At 37.4% G+C, this 20462-nt stretch overlaps 1 protein-coding gene across 1 annotated transcript in view; it reads right to left on the reverse strand.

Annotated features, from left to right (window-relative positions):
* Positions 1–20462, reverse strand: part of DOCK2 (dedicator of cytokinesis 2) — a 231734-nt gene that overhangs the window by 50920 nt on the left and 160352 nt on the right. The window contains exons 30-33 of the mRNA XM_014948222.1: positions 19190–19268; positions 5852–5952; positions 5708–5766; positions 3073–3221 (exon numbers count right to left, since the gene is read on the reverse strand). Of these exons, the coding sequence (XP_014803708.1) occupies positions 3073–3221; positions 5708–5766; positions 5852–5952; positions 19190–19268 (388 nt within the window). The remainder of the gene's footprint in view (positions 1–3072; positions 3222–5707; positions 5767–5851; positions 5953–19189; positions 19269–20462) is intronic.

Here is a 20462-nt window from a genome sequence, read left to right on the forward strand (position 1 = left end):
CGCCGTCGGTCAGCGCGATTTTCTGACGCAGACCAGCAAGAGTCAGGAAAGAAAGCCAATAGAGAAAACTTCCCCAGATGGCTTCAGCGATTGCTGGAACCAATGAGAGACACTGGATTGAAAATACCAAACTCAAACAGAATTACTTATTTGAGCAAAAATGTAAACACAGATGAATTAATCTTTCCTAAGCCAAGTTAAATCCTTAATGTAACTTGAATCCATGCTTATCTCAGTATTTTCATTTATTCTGCAAAAAGCTAATCTTTTTTTTTTTTTTAATTTTTTTTTTTTTTTAATTTTTTTTTTTTTTTAATTTTTTTTTTTTAAATTTTTTATTTTTAAATAAGTCTTTTTCCAGCTTCTGGTCTCAAATTCTCAGTTAGAACAAATATTACTGGATTGCTTGACAACGTGTCTGGCTTTGGGAAGTCTCCCTTTCAAGGAAAGATGGGTGACCAACATTTGGAGGACAGGATTCTTTTAACATCATGTGTCCAAGAGAGAGGCAAGAAACTTGCCTTTATATGGGAAGCAGCGGGAGATATATTTGGAGAACTAATTCTGTTCACAGACACTGAACGGAGATTGGACAAATTGCATTTCCAAGATTCCTAGCACTCTGAGATCATGATGGACAGAGCCTTGATGGCTACAGTTAGTAGATATTAATGACTTCCTCCCTACATCATCCATTAGAGTTAAAATTACAAGTTTTTATAACCTTTCTTCTGGGTGAGTGGAAGTTACATGAACAAAGTCAAGTGAAGGATCATGAAGAAAATGCCATAGTGTGCCATACACCTACACAGATATTCCATTCCATCCAATAGATAGGGAGAGAATGGCATCCTTGAGATAACCAGAGCTAGCATTTTCTTTCCTCTGGGATTATTTGGATTCCTAGTAATAGCTAGATAAAATAATTTTCCTGTTTGATAAATTTAAATAACTTTACCTCCTTATCACACATCTATCATGTACATAAAGCAGGACACATTTCTGAGCCAGCAGCAGCATAACATGTGTGTGCACCCAGACCGGAGCGCTGCCACCCAGATGGTTCAGCACAACGCCGCGTCACGTTAACTAAACCTGTCTTTTTTTGTCAAGTTTATTAAATTATGTGACAGATACTAGACAAGCTCTAGTTCCAGTGCCAGTACAGATACAACTAGTGATGACGTCTCTGTTTCTGCTTTTTTCCTCTCTCTCATTAGAAAGGATTAGGTTACAAATAAATTATTTTTTTTTTTTACAATTCAAGAAGAGGATGTTTTAATTGAATGTCAAACTAGGCTCCTGAGTGCCTAAGGCAGTCTTGAGATAACTTGTTATGAGTCTCAAAATTTTATACTAAAGATTTAAGAAAATATCCTTTATAACACTAAATGCCAATCTGTATATGAAAATTGTCCACTGGCAAAAGCTTGAGTTTACATGTCTGTGCATTAAACAATTTTCCATTTATATAATTTATTTGCCTTTTCTAATTAAGATGGTAACAATTTTAAGTAATAAAACTTACTGTGCCATTCCTTTAAAAAAAGTATTTTTTAAAACTTACCATAATTGCCAAACTTAGAGATGGAAGTTTAAGAAATTTATCTGAATTACCTCATCCATAGGAAAGGAGAGAATAAAACCCACAATTCTCGCTACAATAAGCTGCATAATTCTAAGCTACAGTAAAATGAATGTCCTTGTTCCTCAGGACTGAAAAAATATCACCTGAAACTTATTTATATTAGCATAAGAAGTGATTTAAGAGTCACCTAAGTGCCTGGCATCTTCCAGGCTCCTAAGCCAATGTTCTTAATCAGTCCATATGACTGATGAGTTTTGAGGATTTTTTTGGTCTGTACAGATCTGTGCATCTGTCCCAAGAGAGGAAGTATAAGCCAAGAGCAGGAAAACATTTGAAGAAGACAAATATTAGGACACGGAGGGAACAGATGCACAGAAGGAAAGTGGTTTTTATTCTTGGCCTTGAACCAAAAGCTTTTTGCACTGTCGAATACAGACCAAAACAGAAATTCCATCTGCCTGTTTGCTCCACGCTTAGTTAACACAGAAATGCCCCACATGATTTAAAGTATTAAACATAGCTGGGTATATCAGTGACATATGTATATTTATTTTCCTATGAATGTCTAAAATGATGACTTTTTGTTTGCCACTTACCATGACACAGATTGCTCTGAATTAATTTGTGTAACTACAAAGCCTGAATGTCCAATTCAAAACTTGCCGTGAAAGGCAGCGTGCAGACACTGAGTAAGGGAGGAGAATGGCAAACAGCTCCCCGAGAACAGGAGTCACCCAGGAAAGGACCCGGCGGATCCTCACTGCCCAGGCAGGCACAGCAAGCAGTGGCAGGAGAGAGAGATTACGTTCCCAACTGTCCTACCCCATCCCACCATCCCTAGTTCTATTCCATCAATCAAAAATATTCAATACTTCTGATTTAAAAATCCTTTTTCCTTTCAAAATTACTGTAGAAAATATTTTTGCAATGTCAGTTATTCACAGGGGTTATTTTTCTCACCATAAATATTTAGAAAAGTTCAGAGTTCCCTGAGAAATCTGTTATAGTATTAATTATCCACTGCTACGTCTGTCAGATAGTCAGTATTAAAAATTGGAAGTTTTGTCTTATCAATATCTGTGTCCCAAAGAAGGAGTATCATGAAAAATTTAGATTAGAAAGGACCATTAGAAGTCATTTAATTCTACCTCCTACGTAGCCAAGGGCTGACTTCGATATCACATCTTGATGCTTAGGACCTTTTTCAGTAGAATTTTGAAACTTTTGATAAAGACCCTGCAACCTCTCCGGGTGCTGATTCCAGCACATTATTGCTGCCATTTTGAAAGTTTTAATTAAGTCTAAATAAATCACTCTTGAGAGCCTACACTCACTAAATCACCCCGGAAAGGCTTCCTTTTGTTCTAAACATTTTGGATATTACTTTCTGTAAGCAGAAGAGCCCCCACACAGCAAATATTTACCAGAAAGAGACCGACCAGATGATATTTTAATGAATTTTCACACAGAGTGGTTTTAATTACCTTTCTGAATTCTCCTGTCCTTTGATATTCACACAGCATCATGTCAAAAAAAATTGGGATTGTAGCTTTCCGTAGTTCAACTTCTGGAATGAGAGTCATTTCCAAGATGGGTCCAACCATCCCCGGAATAAAGCAAATTTTATTCTGGCCTGAAACAGAAACGCAAATTGGGTTTTTGAGAGGAGAGAAAAAAAAAATTAAGACAACATTTCAGACATGCAATTATTTCCAGTAGTGTTTTAAACCATCTATGTTGGTAAAGTTTTACAACTTACTCACTTGCCTCCATTCCTTCTCAAAAGCTGAAAGCACGTTAATGGATATAATCTCATCCTAAGATGCCAGAATTCAGAGCCAGAAACACATATGCCAGCTTAGCTGACATTTTCAGTGGACACCTCGGTTTTTGACATCTCCTTTTGAGTACCCAGAGTAATAAGAAAACCTAAGAATCCCCCAAATCACTAGGAGAGCACCACACGGAAATGTCACATGGTGTAACCTTTCCAGCTCATCAAGGAGAAAACCATTACTTGGTTTCAGCTCTGAATAACATCAACCATTGCCAGCAATAAATCAAACCAACCAAGGTAGCAAACATTGCAAGCAGTAACAGAAACCCCATCTGCGCAACTCCTAGACTAGAATGTTTAATAGAGATCATAAAAAAATGTCCTATATCCTAATAGAAGCACTTTGCAAAAATTTTCCAAGATAAAACAAAGATTCTACACAGTTCAGTTAATAACAGTCCCTTTCAGTGTGTTTTGAAAATCACAGTTGGCTTCCTTGTGTAATAACAGGGGGATGTTCTGGCCTCTCCATGGCTTGTTTTACCCTGAAACACTGCTGTGTCAGAGGTTCGGGCACTGCAGAACTTACTGGACAATTCAGAGGTGAGAGGGAAGGTAACCAGCAGAATGGGAACACACTAAAAGGAGAATCATGGAGTTCCTTTTGCCTCCACAGCAGGTGATGTCACCCCACCAAGGGAAGAAAATGTTCCCATTTTGAGAAAACGTTTCTTTGCAATAAAAGTGGTGTATCAGGGAGAGAGAGGGGTGTGCTGCACCACCCTGTATTTATGAATAAACCAGCAGACTGCATGGGAGAGGAAAGCACACAATGCACCATCCACACCAATTCTGCATCTTGATTTTTGTATGGAATAAGCTGTAAACTTACTCCATGCTCAAGGCTGAAGAGCTGTTCTTCAGTGATAACACCGACACTATCCCATTGGACATTCCATTCTGGTATAAATTTCTAAATAATTTTTTATTCAAAACACTTTTTCCTCAATATATCTTGAAAATGCCTTGCTGGAATTTTTGCGTAAGTAACAAAATATCCATTGCAAGAGAAAAGGAAGATAGACCTTTCCTGTCCCGCATCAGGGAAGCTAAGGCTCAAGTTCATCTTCAAAATCGATCACAAAAACCATCTTCAATATTCTACAAAATAGCTGAACTACTGGGTTATTGCCTATTTGGTACAAATCATGAACTGAAGAAAGAAAAATAACATCCTTCTATGAACAGAAACTTTCCTGCAGTGTCTAATTGAAATAAAAAAACTTTGAAAAAAAACATTTACATCAAAAATTCCTCAATCGACTCACATACAATGAAATGAAACTTTAAATCTTGCCTTGTATGCAAGACTTGTATGTCCTTTTTATTCAAGTTTTATTCAAGTATCTTTAGATTTTGGACAGTGTAGGTATATTTTGGATAAAACTTTAATTACAAGCAAAAAGTATTGACATTACTGGAAAAAAAGTGCTCTTCTATTGCAGGCACTGAGAAGATTCCACACCATTCCTAAATATAAACTTATAATACACAGAGATTACACAAGTTTTCCTGGATTAATTTTCCTGCATCTTAGCTGAGTGAGAACAATGAGGACATCAGGAAAGAGGGAAAAACACTCTTAGCTTAGGCTCAGCACTCCACTGAAGAGCAGAAGTGGTTTGTGATCAAGACATCTTAACAGACAGAATGGTTGTAAAAGCCTTTTTCTCTCGCTTCTGTTAATAAACTGATGAAATTTACTCTTCTCATGATTAACTGTCTGAAATTAGACATTCAGCTTGCATTTCATAGTATAATCATAGGTATCATTGTCATTTTCTTCATTGTATATTTCAAAAAACCTCTGTAATACATATTTTCATAGAACAATACATTGTTTCCTCTGTTATGACCTCTCAAAGGAGCAGCAGCACAACATGGCTGTATAGTACATGTAAAAACATTTTGGAATTTTAATCCAAACAGATTACAGGTGTGAGCCCACTAATTTCTGGCACTGTTGATTCAGACTGACTAGTAACCTTCTCGGGGAAAATATATCTGGTTCTCAATTTCAGCAAAATAAGGTTTGTGAAATCTTCTGATATCAACCATCTTTGAAATCTGAGAGAGGTTACCTCTCAGAAATAAAAAATAGGCAGTATTTTTCATTTGAGACAGTATCTCATGTCAGTTCCAAGCTTAATCACAGGAATGAATACATATTTTAAGTTCAAATAGCAGAAATACTTCCAAAAGCAATTAATTTCAGTTATTTTTCAATGAAACAAGCAATACACTATGGGTTCAGCTGCAATTAAGTTGATTTGCCTACTCACCAAGTTTGTACCACATGTCACGGATGGCAAAGCCAATTAAACGTCTCATATCTCCATATCTAGAAAAAAAATATATGAAAGGTATCTTTATCATCATTTTACTACAAAATTAAAAACATAAGCTAAGTATAGGCTTTCACTTACTTGTTCTGGATTTTGTTGTATTTTGCATGGGAAAAGTTTTCGAGCTGCAGCGAATCTTGGGTAATAAAAGCCACAGCCAAATGAAAGTAGTTGTTCCACAGCTGAAAATTGAATATAAGGAAATTATAATAGTTTTGAGACAAGCAGGAATAATATTAAATGATGCATAATACTTAATAATTTATGAAAGCAAATGATGCAGTGACACGAGATTTTTATATTATGCAAAGATGTACATCATTAATATTATGCTATTAGCAGAAAAGCAAGAAAGATGAATTTTAATAACCACTACTACACATTTGCTCTTAAGACACAGCAGCTGAATAAATACTGCTAAGGAAGATTCATACCAGATTCATTAGGTAACGACATTAAACCGTGAAGCCAGACCAGCGAAATACATTCCACACCAGTGAATCTTAACACCCTGGAGCTAAAGGCATCCCATGTAATTACACTCCAATTGAGAACTACTTCAAAAGGATCTACTGTCTTCTCTTTGGGTTCTAATTCAACAACGATTTGTGTGAAATTCCAACAGATTTTGTTAAGAGCTCTCGACATGAAACAAGGGCAAAATACATCCCTAAATAATTAGTACTGAGTCATGTACTTGAACTAGAAGAAAACCCCTTATATTTCCAGTGCACAACCCCTTGTATCTGAAAGCAAATTACGTGTTCTTCAGAGAATCAAAACCAAGTCCTTCTCTCTCACGCTAGAGAAGGAAAGGGAAAAAAGAAACTTCACTAGGAAATACAATTCAAAGAAGTGAAGACTGTTTTCAGAAGCTTATAAGCAGTCAGCAATAACTTTAGATGCTTCTTTTTAAAATGTAGCTGCATCTAAAAATACGGGTAGTAGGTATTGGTGAGATGGTAGAAAGACAATAATAAATGTATTCAGTGGTAATTTAAAGGATGGAAACAAAACATATACCATTATTACAGAATCTTAATTTTGAACCCTAGGCTGGGAACCCACATGAAACAGCCAAGAAATACAATGTTTCATCAAAAACTTCAGTGACCTCTGCCCTTTATAACCTGGAAAACTCTCTTCTTGTGGACAAATAACCAGGAAAAGTAGATACCAACACACAAAACCGCAGACATTTCCTACAATAAGTAAAATCCTCAAATGTCTTCTCTAATGTGATGATCCTGCATTTAATTTTTAACTCCCTTAGAGGCTGAAGCAAAGCCCTCGTTAGCAGACTCGCTGGTTTAAACACCCTTAGGAGGGCTGGGCCTGTCCTCAGGTATTTACGGTCCAGAGGGGAGAGTTATCCCCGGTGCAGACACGCTCAAGCAGCATTTCACTGGAGACAGCTGTTCATTTCTTACATGTTACACCCTTCAAAGACGCTCTGAATTCCCCCAAACCAATCACAGCCTCATTAAAACAGCATTGGAATATGAGCACTAGTAAGGCTGAAGCTTTTTCCCTCCTTAATACAAACATTTGAATTACTTTCATATCTAATTTTTGACCGCACTAATAGTACATACTAATTCAGAGCATTTTTCCCCAGGATAGATGTTATTTGTTATCTTATCAAAGATTTTAAAAAATTAATTTGAGCAATTTAAAGTTTTCCATCCCTTGAGAAGCTGTATTGATTGGTGTGTAGGGAACGTACTTTGCATGTGTCAATTACAGCAGTAAAATGGAAAATTTCTCATATTGTTCTAGATTATGGAGAAAAAAGTGAAGCCTTATTGCTACAGTTAATTGTCTATTTATTCACTTAATTCAAAGTTCAAATGCCACCTTTTCAGAGACACACCCTAAAGGCTCAATATCCTTATTTATGAAATACATTTCCATTCGTCCCCAGCGAAGGCTGAAAAGACATGATCCTTTGCATTTCAACAGCACGTTCAAGTTAAAGACTTGCAAGCTTTTAAGTACCAAAGCTACATTTAAACCCTGTGAAGCCAAGAAATCTCTCAAAAGTAAAAAATGGCAAAAGCTCATAGAAAAAAAAAAATTAAAATGCAAAATAACATGCTGTGAGACCTGGTTTATTTTCTCACAGGCCCGCAATAACATCATGAGAAGTTGTGCATTTGAGGATGCAGTTACCCAGGACGTGGCAGGGCTGAGTGAGGCAGCAGTGACAGGAGAGGACCAGAGCTCTCGTGCTCTGATGTGCAGGATACCCAGAGCTTTGCTGCTTGTTGATGTGAGCTCCAGTGCTGAGCTGTCACCCAGGGACAGAGCGCTGGGAGACAAAGCCAGAGCTGAGAAGGCACCTTCTCTGTAATTAACTGTCAATTATTGATTGCAAACTCCCACTGAGAGGCAGCATCTGACAGCGAGAGAACAGGCTGCTCCCAGTGTGTGGGGCTTCAATACAGGGCGATGGACCTGGCAGAGCAGAGAGTCCCACCCAGGCTGGGAGGGCTGGGACCTGCCAGCGCTGCTCTGGAGAAGGGCTCAGGGAATGCAAAAGGAAAGGATCTCTCATTCCATTCTTTTTTTCCAGAAAACACAAGGTGCTTCCCCCTAGAAAACGTCACAGCTGCTGCATTGGAAAATGTGGAAGTCAGGAAAAACATGAAGTCTTTGGAAGACATTTGGAAAATAACATGCTGTGAGACCTGGTTTATTTTCTCACAGGCCCGCAATAACATCATGAGAAGTTGTGCATTTGAGGATGCAGTTACCCAGGACGTGGCAGGGCTGAGTGAGGCAGCAGTGACAGGAGAGGACCAGAGCTCTCGTGCTCTGATGTGCAGGATACCCAGAGCTTTGCTGCTTGTTGATGTGAGCTCCAGTGCTGAGCTGTCACCCAGGGACAGAGCGCCGGGAGACAAAGCCAGAGCTGAGAAGGGACCTTCTCTGTAATTAGCTGTCAATTATTCATTGCAAACTCCCACTGAGAGGCAGCATCTGACAGCGAGAGAACAGGCTGCTCCCAGTGTGTGGTGCTTCAATACAGGGTGAGGGAACTGGCAGAGCAGAGAGTCCCACCCAGGCTGGGAGGGCTGGGACCTGCCAGCGCCGCTCCGGAGACGGGCTCAGGGAACACAAAAGGAAAGGATCTCTCATTCCATTCTTTCGGGAGACAAAGCCAGAGCTGAGAAGGGACCTTCTCTGTAATTAGCTGTCAATTATTCATTGCAAACTCCCACTGAGAGGCAGCATCTGACAGCGAGAGAACAGGCTGCTCCCAGTGTGTGGGGCTTCAATACAGGGCGATGGACCTGGCAGAGCAGAGAGTCCCACCCAGGCTGGGAGGGCTGGGACCTGCCAGCGCTGCTCTGGAGAAGGGCTCAGGGAATGCAAAAGGAAAGGATCTCTCATTCCATTCTTTTTTTCCAGAAAACACAAGGTGCTTCCCCCTAGAAAACGTCACAGCTGCTGCATTGGAAAATGTGGAAGTCAGGAAAAACATGAAGTCTTTGGAAGACATTTGGATTTCCAATAAGTTATTGCAGATACTAACTGGACTCCAGCATTTCATAAAACAGACAAGACCATAGTTGTGTTTATTATTTTTCTTGAAATACTACGGTGAAAGCAAGCTCAGCCCCTTGACACCAGCAGATACAACACATTCCAGAGAGACACCGGGCTCATTTCTGCGATTTTGTTGAAAAACGGCACTTGGAAACTCTCTGTGTGTGTGTGTGTGTGCATAATTGTAAACTGTTTATTTTTTTTTCTTGAAATACTACGGTGAAAGCAACCTCAGCCCCTTGACACCAGCAGATACAACACATTCCAGAGAGACACCAGGGTCATTTCTGCGATTTTGTTGAAAAACGGCACTTGGAAACTCTCTGTGTGTGTGTGTGTGTGCATAATTGTAAACTAAGTAGTAACCACAGCTACTGAGCTAGTCAGCCACAAACAACCTTTGTGAACATTTAAATAATGTTCATATGAAATGATCCATTGACTACCAGGATATAGGACATTCTCAGTATGTGATAATTTTACTTCAAAAACGTTCTCTTTCACATGCTGAAATACATTTCTTCTTAAATAATCTAAAAGAAACGCCTATTTTTTTACTATTTTTGTGAGTATTTTACTACTTTTGAGTTCAAACAATTTAAAACAAATGAATACCAACTTGTGGTTTAATTAAATGGCTTAACTGGATCGACCACAGACACTGGAACTCCATCCCAAAGAGAGCACACACGGCTGCATCGTGCAGGCTTAAAATTTCAACATTCATGAAAATAATTCTGCGCTGTCTTTTAGAATATCACACTAGAAAAATACAAATTGCTAATCAGAGGCAGAAATTAAATGTAAAGGCTAAAATTCAGAGTATCTCCCCACCTGATAAACGTTAAAAAATTAGTCAAGTGGGCACTACATTCTGTGAAAGTGGAGTCTTAACAAACACAATTTTCAGAGTTACAACCATTCATAAATTCTGGAAGTTACAAAAACAGTATTTAGGGCTTACTCCTCCGGTATGCAGATGGGCCCATGACAGGCAAAGTGTTTTCTCTGAGGTGAAAGAGAGAATATTAAACATCTCAAAGTAAAGAATTACGAAAATCCTTTGAGACCTCTGCCAAAATGTCTTTGCATTGGTTATGTACTTCAAAAGCACAGAACAAAGGTAGAAAATTCTCAGGTTAATGAAAATAAGTTTACAGAAGCTTTGAAGAAACATTGCACATTATATAAACCAACAGAAGTTTTATTAATTTTTAGACTTTAACCATTTTCATGCCATAACCCCATTCTCTCCTTTGTTTTGTCATGTGCTGACTGTTTAATGATGCAACTTAAGAAAAATACTTGCAAGTAGTTTCTATTCCAGACATCTACCATTCTCACATTGGAAAAAAATCCCAAAGCTCTGAAATAAAGCACTAAATCCAGTAGCAATTACTGTCATGTATGAAAAGTCTTCCAGAATTTATATCCTGCGTATTTCTTTCCATTTTGAGCAATGAGTCCAAAGTCCAAAGAAATCTTAAGATGAACATCAAAAAAATCAATTCCTTACCACAGGTCACTCTAGGAAGACCCAGCTACAGGTCAGTAGAAGGATCAAAGATGAATTTTAAACTCTAAAAAAAAATATAACACTTCTAATATTGCTAGTATGGTTAATACAGCCAGCTACATCTTCTAAGGGTTTCAGTACCTACCTACTTCTGCATCAGCCATCTCATGGGGCCTCCTACAATGTCTATCACTATCATAGATATATTTTTGCACAATATGGTACATATTTTTCCCTGTATATTTGTAACACCATGAAGCTTCTGATTTTGGGGTTTCTAACCAAAGATTTAAAAAATAAGTTGCGCAATTCCATTTGTGATGCTAAAATACATTTTATTACTGATGAGTTACTAATAGTGCCTGTTGTATGCAAGAAAGATAGGAAAAACATGAAAAATAAGCATTTTCTTTTAAGACATAGTTATGTTATAATGGAATGTAGACTATAACTTTTATAATAAAATTCTGCGGCAGGAATATAGATGGTTAACATGAAATTATAATTGCTATAACAGTACAGATGTAGAAATGTGGTCCTTTCTACTGCCCTGCCAGCGGAGGGGAAGGGCAGGAAGGAACAGGAACCAATAGCATTGTATCTTCCAAACCAGAAACTCTGTGATCGCTGTGTCTGACCACAACAAACTGGTTTTGATTTGTTTATTCTTCCCCATCTCTAATGCACCAGGAGCTGCCATCTCCAGTCAGAAACATCACCAAAAAAAGCCATTTCAATGCATTAAGTGGCATTAAAGGTGTCATTAAAGCCATTAAAGGCTGCAGAGTGTATTGCAGTGCTGCTGTGTTCAGCCACTGAATGGAAATACTATGCAGAGCAAGACATCTAAACCCAAAGCTGATGGAGCCAGGAGCTGACAGTGACAACGGAGTGAAAACACTGTTCTCCTCCACAAAGTAACACCTACCTAATGACATCCCTACTAACACAAACAAAAAACCCCATCATATGAGGTCTAAATAGGTTCTATAAAGGTAAACATGCACATTGGAAAATTTAACTGAAATATTGAACCATTAAACATTATTACGAAACATTTTTCTGTTGATGAAAGACAGGCTTGCAGTTCATTCCAACTAAATAAAATTAAGAGGAAAAAACCTTGCAAGTTAAAAAACGGATTGATTTCTGCTGGCTCAATAAAAAGAAATGAAACCATCTTTCCTAGTTCTGCATTCATAAAAATAAGAAAACTGCTGACAGTTAAGACATGTTTGGTAAATAGAAAGGTAATTTAATTATTATATTCCTATATAACAATGAAAAAATCTTAATTCACATTTGAACTTACGTTTTTATTTCATACCTACATCTCTATATCCATAGGGACAGTTAATACTCAGCTTCAAAACTGAACTACTGCCAAATATTTACTTCCTTAAAAATCCTTGTGATTCAAGTAACTGGCAAATCAACTACCTGGATGTTCTTCAGTATAAAATAGGAAGAGGTGCACAAAGACTCTTTTGCTTTGAGGTAAAGGTGTTTAGTCTCCTTATGGAAAGCCATGTTATCCCCCGATTATTCACGCTAATTTAACACCCCGGGGGCTACCCTGAGGTGTGCATACAGTACTGTGTCTTGTAACACAGAAGTTTTCAGTCAAATGAAATCAGCATTTTTGACTGAATAAGGATGGTACGATTACCAAAAAAGGTGAAAGAGAAGTGCATTGAAAAGTCCCAGAATTGTCCTATTTACCACAAATGAAATACACTTTGCAGATGCTTATTGAGGATACTGTGAATTAATATATTGCATAAGTACAGAATCATACAGGTTTTGTTATAAATAAAGCCAAGAAACCAGGGTGACTTTCAGGGAACACTTTTTCCAAAATACATTCTACGATTTTGTCATATTTTTGTTTGTTAAGTCTCTTGTGAAGAGCCCATCTCACCCCATACAGCCTACATCCAGAACTTACACATTGTAGGGTGCATCTGTTCTGCTGTCCTGCCAAAGCCCAGCTGCACAGCAGTCATCTGGACGGGCTGCCTGATCTCTGCATTTCAAATTGGCAAATGCTTAAAAAAATTGTTATTTGATGCAAAACAGCACGACTGCCAACGTTGCAATCTCCTTTAAAATCGTATGTTGAACACATCTGAAATCACCTGCAATGGCTGTATTTCCAAAGCCAAATTGTCTTTCCTAGTGGAAGGTAGTAATGAAAACCAGCTGGCCCTACACCACCCCACCCATCATTACAGTCTTCAGATAAAAGTCTAACCTCAGACCTGCTTTCCTAACTTGTTTTTTTGTATTCTTTTTGTATACCACCAATATATCTCCTTACACTATCTTAATATGCTCATTCTGAATAAAAAATCTTAAACTATTATACGTTCCACAGTTGCAAACCTTCAATGACATGATTTACACTTCAGTGAACTTTTTCTAGGTGTAAAGACAGAATATATATCTGGAAGGAAGGCGGAGAGTCAGCTAATGCAGCTCCATATCCCACGGCAAGATCTGCTAAACTGCTTCAGACAGATGGCTCTTGAATCCATTCTTCAGAATCTTTATGTGAAAAATATTTCCAAGCCTTTCAGATCATCTGTTTCAATACACCGCTGCATTCCTATCTAACATAAATGCAAGTCAATAACCTATTTCAGATAAAGAGACAGCAATAGAATATTAACTGCTAAATACTGAAGTTTTTTACCTATTCCATTAATTTCTACTGAGACTCCAGATTTCTGTGTATTCAGTTCTCATGTTCCAGTTTACTTTCAGCACCGAAGCACATACACTAATGCATTATGCAGGGCTTTTTCCCTGTTTGCACTGCATGTATTCACAAGCTTAAGGTATCGTGAATATTGTGAGCCCTCATTCATTTTTGATTCTGTGATTCTATGATTTCTGTTTCATGGTTGATTTTTGGTCAATCACTTAATGAAAATTCACTCCCTTCTCTCTTGTAAAATTATTTGCTCTGGACCTGTTGTCTTACCAGCACAGTAGTAAATTCTCTGTCACAAATGCCTTTTAGCTGGTCCTTTCTTTACTGTTGTAGGTCTTGCTGTAGTATGGCACTGCAGAATGCCTGCTGTGTGCAGTCTCTAATTGTGGCTTGTTTTCTGAGAGTGACTGACATACATCTGAAAACATCCACTGTGTGAACACTGCACGCAAAACTCAAAAAACAACCCCAACCTATAGAAAACCACCTCCTCACCCAGCAGGCATATAACACCTCAGACACCAATCGACTTTAATTCCCTCTAGGAATAATGATTCTCAACCCAAACAGCAGCTCTGGCCCCTCCTGCCTGACCACTGCAACGACAACCTCCGTGTCAAAGCACTGGAACTTAAAAAAGGGTTCTCTTTTTGGTCACTGAGGCCCTCAGTGACCAAACTTATTACATATTAAGGCAGAAAATGTAACAGCACATCACCACTGAGCTGTGCACCGGTTTGCTATTTGTCTCTGAGCTACCTAACAGCTTCATCATTGAACCTATGGCTTTAAGTTAATGCATCGTTTTAAACTTAAAGATTGTAACCACTGTTCATCAGATAAACCACATCCTTTCACAGGTCCTAAATGATGCCACTTCTTTCCTTTCTGCCTGTATCACATAACGAGTTAGAAAAGCAATTTTGCTTTGGAAACAAGAAAAAGGCCAGGAATCTTTTTTTCTCCATTTAACCAGCTTCAACAGAGTAGCAAAAATGTTTTCATTCCTTTGTCTAGATTTAAACTACCCTTTTTTAGTTGCTCAATTACTTCAAAGTCTACTTACTTTGTTTGGTTAGGTTGTCTGCTGTATGTTGTCATGCAATCACTCAGCCAAGTAAAAAATCCTCTAATCTACCACACTGTGCTTTAAAAAATTATTTTTAAAAAGCAATTTAAAGTAAGACTTTGCTTCAACTATTTGTTAATAATCAGATTTGGAAACACCTCCTACAAGCAGTATAAATCATTCACTTGTTAATAAAGAATTTGGAGCTGTAACACTTTTTTTTTGAATCTTCACCAATATGCATCTTGATTTTCCCCATCCCAATATATTATATTTCTGTAGTTTAAATTACCTTTAATCACGAATATTAAAACAGTTGTCACTGGTTTAGCTTCCAAATTCTTGACACATTGTTCTTGCTGCATATAGTTAGTAGCAACCTGAACTTTACTCATCCCTCTTGCTTTGAAACCAGAAATCAGCAGTGGCCCTGCCCCTGCCAGGAGACTGGGTTGCCTGAAGGCTGCTGTGTACTAAATCACTGACCCTTCAATAAACAGTTCTTGTTTGGGGCTTTTTCTCCTTTTTCTTTTTTAAATGAAAACCCATTTGTTTCACAGAAACTTTATATGCAATAATTTCCTTCAGATTTACATCTGCAGTAGTCACTTATGGAACAAAGGCACACAGCATCTTTCAAAAGTGACATTAAATTTAGATGCACAACTCCAATTAGTTATTCATAGCAAGTGAAACAGCTGGACATTATTTGTAAAACACATCAATCGAGCTCACTAAATTCTCTGTCAGGTTCGGCAGCAGCAGAAGGACATTTCAAGATCACATTTTTTGTCTGGAATTTGAAAAAAAAAGAGCCCAAAGCAAAGAGTTGAGGTTAAGCTGCACTCCATGGGATGCCACTGCCTCAATTCTGGGGTTAGGAAGTACATCTTGGATTTACTGCAATCAATATCCAGCCCACTGCCAGAAGAGATCTACTGACGTGCACTGGGGCCCTTTCTCCTCCATCCTGGGCTCCTCCTGTGGTGAGGTCCCTCAGGATGTGGCTAACGTGCAGGTGGGAACATCACAGCTGCCCTTCTCCATGGGGCTGGCTATGGCAATGCACGGGCCGCCTGCTTATCAGCCTGTGGCTCCCAAATCGAAACAGCAAAAACAAGTTTTCTGTCCCAAAAAAATATTGTTTCTATATGCACACAAATAAAAATAACAAATATAGCTACACAGAGAGATTCCAAACTGGGTAAAAGTTTGAATGCCCCCCAACAACATTGACCATTCATCAATTGCCTGTTTTACCCCACTGAGAGTTTTATTGCACTGTAACATTTATTATCAAATACTTTGAAGTGAATACCAAAGCAATAACATACCAGCTTTTGTGTCCACCTGTAGACTTATTGTATGGTTTTGGGCAATGCCTACATTCCCTACGGAACATGAATGCATTGCTTATTTTCATTAAAGCAGATGTTTCTCTAAAACTCCTAATCCCTAAACTTCTTTTAAATACAGACACCTGAGAAAAATCCCAAAGATTTGCTCCTCTTTGAAGGAATGTGCATCTCAAAGTTTCACTTCAGTTTCTCATCACTATTCTGTATCCAAAAAGCCTAACAATGCAGCAATGAATAAATAACAACAGAAGTAAGCATCATGCAAAGGTTTTTTTTAAAGCACTTGCTAAAACAAAAGCTCCTGTATGCTATTAGCCTGTCAGTACCTTAATTGCTAAAGTAAAAACATACAAGCACTGCAACAGCTGCACAAAGAAGGATTGCTTGTTTGTTTAATATCTAAAAATACTCCAAAACAACTAAGAAACCCAAATATTGAATCTAAAAAGAATAACAGCCCCAAGAGACTGAAACTGTGAAGTGAGCTATTTGTACAGCATAGAAGTTTCTTATTTATTTAGAGTTAACCACTGCTCATGTTTGCTTACAGCCAAGGTATATTGATATAAAAAAATATATTGTCTCTCTCTTTTTTTGTCATTTGCTCATTTTTTAGTGCTGCTGAAAAATTTTCTTGGACTATAGCAAATGACTTTGGTATCCACGCTGTTGGAGAACCATTCACGTAAGTGCAATCCACATGAAAAATTACACCTTCAGGCCCAAACCTTCCCCAGCCAGAAAGGACAGAACAAGGACATGGATTCACACTGCAGAGTAGATAGATTTAAGCTAAGACTTCAAAAGACAAATTCTTTATTAGAAAAATGTGTTGAAGTTATTCCTCCTTTACTATTTCCACTCTTTGTTCTTGTCCATGAAGCCCCAGTGCTTTAGAGCATTTTAAGAAAATTTGGTAACATTAAGGATAATACAGTGCCCTAGCAAAAGTACAGACTAATCTCTCATTACAAAAGGCTCTAGAACAGTTAAAATTCTTGTTAGAAAATATTTGGATCAAGCTGATCCTCAGAAAATGAAGAAGGTCCACTAAAGGACCTCTCAAGTTTCTCATTTCAGTTAATAACATTTTTAGTTTTAAGTGCTTCTCTATAGTCAAGTTTTCAGTCTGTGTAGTTGCAAGACACTGATTTATAAATAATTTTTGTTCCAAAAATGTAAATACGAAAAATAGTAAAAGAACCTTTAAAACATTTAAATCTTCAGCTATCAACAATCTGAATATGTATAGATAATACTGGGAAATAAAGTTTATAGGTTTTTTTTAATTACAAAAATTAGAAAATATGCTTTGCATCATGAAGACCTTCTATAGTCCAGTAGCAGCTTTTTTAATAGGGATATTTAGGGTGCTGTTAGAGGGTTTTCATAGCTCTTATTCAGGGAAGAAACCCAAGGTATGTCCCTGACCTGTACTTTTAAGTTTCTTGTGAAAACTATAAGGGTACTACAATTCTTTAGATGGAACTACTTATTTACTATAATGTTGTTTCACTTATTCAAAGCCTCCAGGTATTTGACAAGCCATGAATAAAAGAGCAAGCATTAACACATTCCCTTGAGCTACAAGGTTCAGTGATGAACTACAACCCCAGTTGGTTGATAACACGCTGGCATGCACAGAATTGCCACAGGAAACTTATCTGAAATAAAAGTTGCGGGTTTAAACTGCTGCTTTACCGTTTGAAAGAGGTGTACATTTGAAGTGTACAACTTAATAGCATTTTGACAGATACAGTCTTTATAGGAGTTTGCGTGGTTTCAGCAGCCTACACATACCAGACCTATTTTATTTGCTTTTAAAAACTACTGACACATTGTGCAGTAAAAATAATCAAGTCTTCTAGAAATGATAAGTTACAAATTGGTTGTTAATCAATTGAAATAGCCTAAGAGATGTTATATATTAAATACGTGAAGGATTTGAGAGTTTCCAGGAGAAATATTAACTAAAAAGAAATTTGAAGTTTGTCAGATGAAACGTCTTTCCCTAGGATTCAAAAATCTTAATTAACATTATAGATACACACATTTGTGAAGTCACACCTTTTGATTGTACAACTTTTTAAATTAAGTAAATGCGAAAAAAGCTCTACATTTCATACTTAGAGGCCACTGTAACTGAGGATGAACTGGATGTTTTACCTTTCCTTTTACTACTGTCTTTTAAACTCCTCCTGTGTAACCACTCACATGACTGCTCTGTAGTTGTACGTGACCCAGGGTTTTTATGTTAAGGACCGAGAGACCAATATCCAAACAGTTTTTTGCAAAGTAAGCCTAAAAAGTTCACGTGCAGTAGGGCAGAATCACTCAAGAGAGACTGCAAGTTGCAAGATTAACCATAAAATATAAACCTCAAGAAATCAAGAAGGCAGAGGCCTGAACTGTCTCTGTACTTCATGGTTAGGGTCAATAAGGAATTATCTAATGAACAGATCAGATTTTGGGTATCAGGAAGCATTTTTGAGCTTAAAACATTTACTCTTAAATTAGTAAAATAGAAGAATTTTTCATACTACACTTTGCAGCACTCACCATAATCAGGCAGCATTTATTGACAAATCCTGATTCTAAAAGTGTAGTTACAATTTAATAACAATGTGAAAACGACAGACATTTGCATTTTTATCTGAAGCAAGCCAAACACATGGTAAAATGCATGACCAAATAGCTAAGTTAGAAAGAATGTTATAGAGCAAACTCAAAAAAAAGACCCGAAATTTAAATTATTTCATAAAGAACTACTAAAAATAAAGGAAAATAAATAAATAAATAAATAGTATCGGGGAAGACTAAAAGTTAAAAATAAAATCCTAAGTGCTAAATACTCCAGGAATCAAACAAAGTTAAGCTCTTTCTGCCCTACATACATAGGAGTGACATTGCACAGGCTACGTGCATGACATCAAAGATTGCCTTTCTGCATGCGCTTGGCTGGCTAAAAAAAAAAGTTTCTGTTTGCCAGTTCTGAGAGAATCACAGCACAAAACACTCTGTTTACTGCTTTATCATCAATAATCAAACTATGATTTTCATGTTGTATTGAAGACACCCTAATCCTGCCTCCCTCAAATCAACAGACATTCTCATGCCGACATAAAGTACCAGAAGGGGCTCTGACAGAGCAGAATGACCCTACCTGCACATACTACCTCGACTCAGCTAAAAAAGTCTAAATACTTACTTGGACTTCAAAATTCATATTCTCCAGAAATTTCTGGTTCATCGTCTCTGCAAATTTGTTGATGGCTCTCAAGAACACCCTAAAAAAGAAAAGCAATGATATAGGTAAACGAATGTAATCTTTGGGAATCTATTCCAACCACGTGTGATATTGATGGCAACACATTTAAACACTGAACTCACTAGAAGGAAAGCTCACACCTATGTGAACACAACAGATGAGTCTGTGCAATGACATGGTATTTATAGGCTGTTATACATAAAAAACATTTAAACACACAACTGTCCGAAAGTTTCTGGAGGTCCATTGAAAAATATAATTTCTTTTTCTCTGCTGCACACTGCATTGCATTCTTGAGAAAACAAAGAGAACAACTCTTTCAAAAACAATTTTACCTTCTCTGTGACAAAACCAAATCACTTCCGAGAGTGTTACTGCCTCCTCCTGGGGTTGGCAGCTGAAAGGGTTCCTGCACTTACGTTATTACTTCAGAGCTGCCACCACATTTTCCCAAGTCAAAGATACCACGTGCAGCTTTTCTGTTTTCTCACAGGTGGTGAGGGGAGGATGAAGCCTCTGCTCATCTTCCTCCTCAGGTTGATTATAAAAACACATTCAAAGCTGAATTAATATACAGTTATTTCTTCCAAGAGGAAGAGTGTGAACATTATCCCTCTAGCTTGAAAAGCAGCACCTCTTTATACTTGTTATTGATGCAGCAAGATTAAGTCACATTTCTAAAGCTGATTTCTAACTTTCCAGCACAGAACATTGGCAAAACAAAAATCAATTGTATCTCCAAATATTTCTAAAGTTTATTTTAATAATTAAGCTTCATTCAAATTACAGCCTTGAAAATAAGTGATTCATTTTCCTTTTTACTTCATAGGTAAAATTTTTAAATGTTTTAAGTGGAAATATTTCAATGGGAAAAAACCAAGGGCAGACATTGTAACCTAAAAGAGGTGAACACAAGGGAAAAACAATCCTAATTGTTCAGATACAACCACTGAGTGTCAACTAGCTACTACCAAGCAGGAAGAAGATCTATTAATTACAACAGACAGGTCCACAAAACCCCCACCATCTTCATGTTTAGTAGCATCAGAAAAAGCAATAATTTGATAATTAGAATTATTAGCAAAGATTAAGAGATCACAGGATATCCATTTGTTACTGTCAAAGGAACGTTGTCTCCTTGTGTTGGACTCTGCTATCTCATCTCAAAAAGATAAACAAATACAAAAAGGAAAAAGAGAGAAGAAAACAAGCA

The sequence above is a fragment of the Calidris pugnax genome, unplaced genomic scaffold, assembly GCF_001431845.1.
Source record: "Calidris pugnax isolate Ruff unplaced genomic scaffold, ASM143184v1 scaffold27, whole genome shotgun sequence".
NCBI classification, from domain to species: Eukaryota; Metazoa; Chordata; class Aves; order Charadriiformes; family Scolopacidae; genus Calidris; species Calidris pugnax.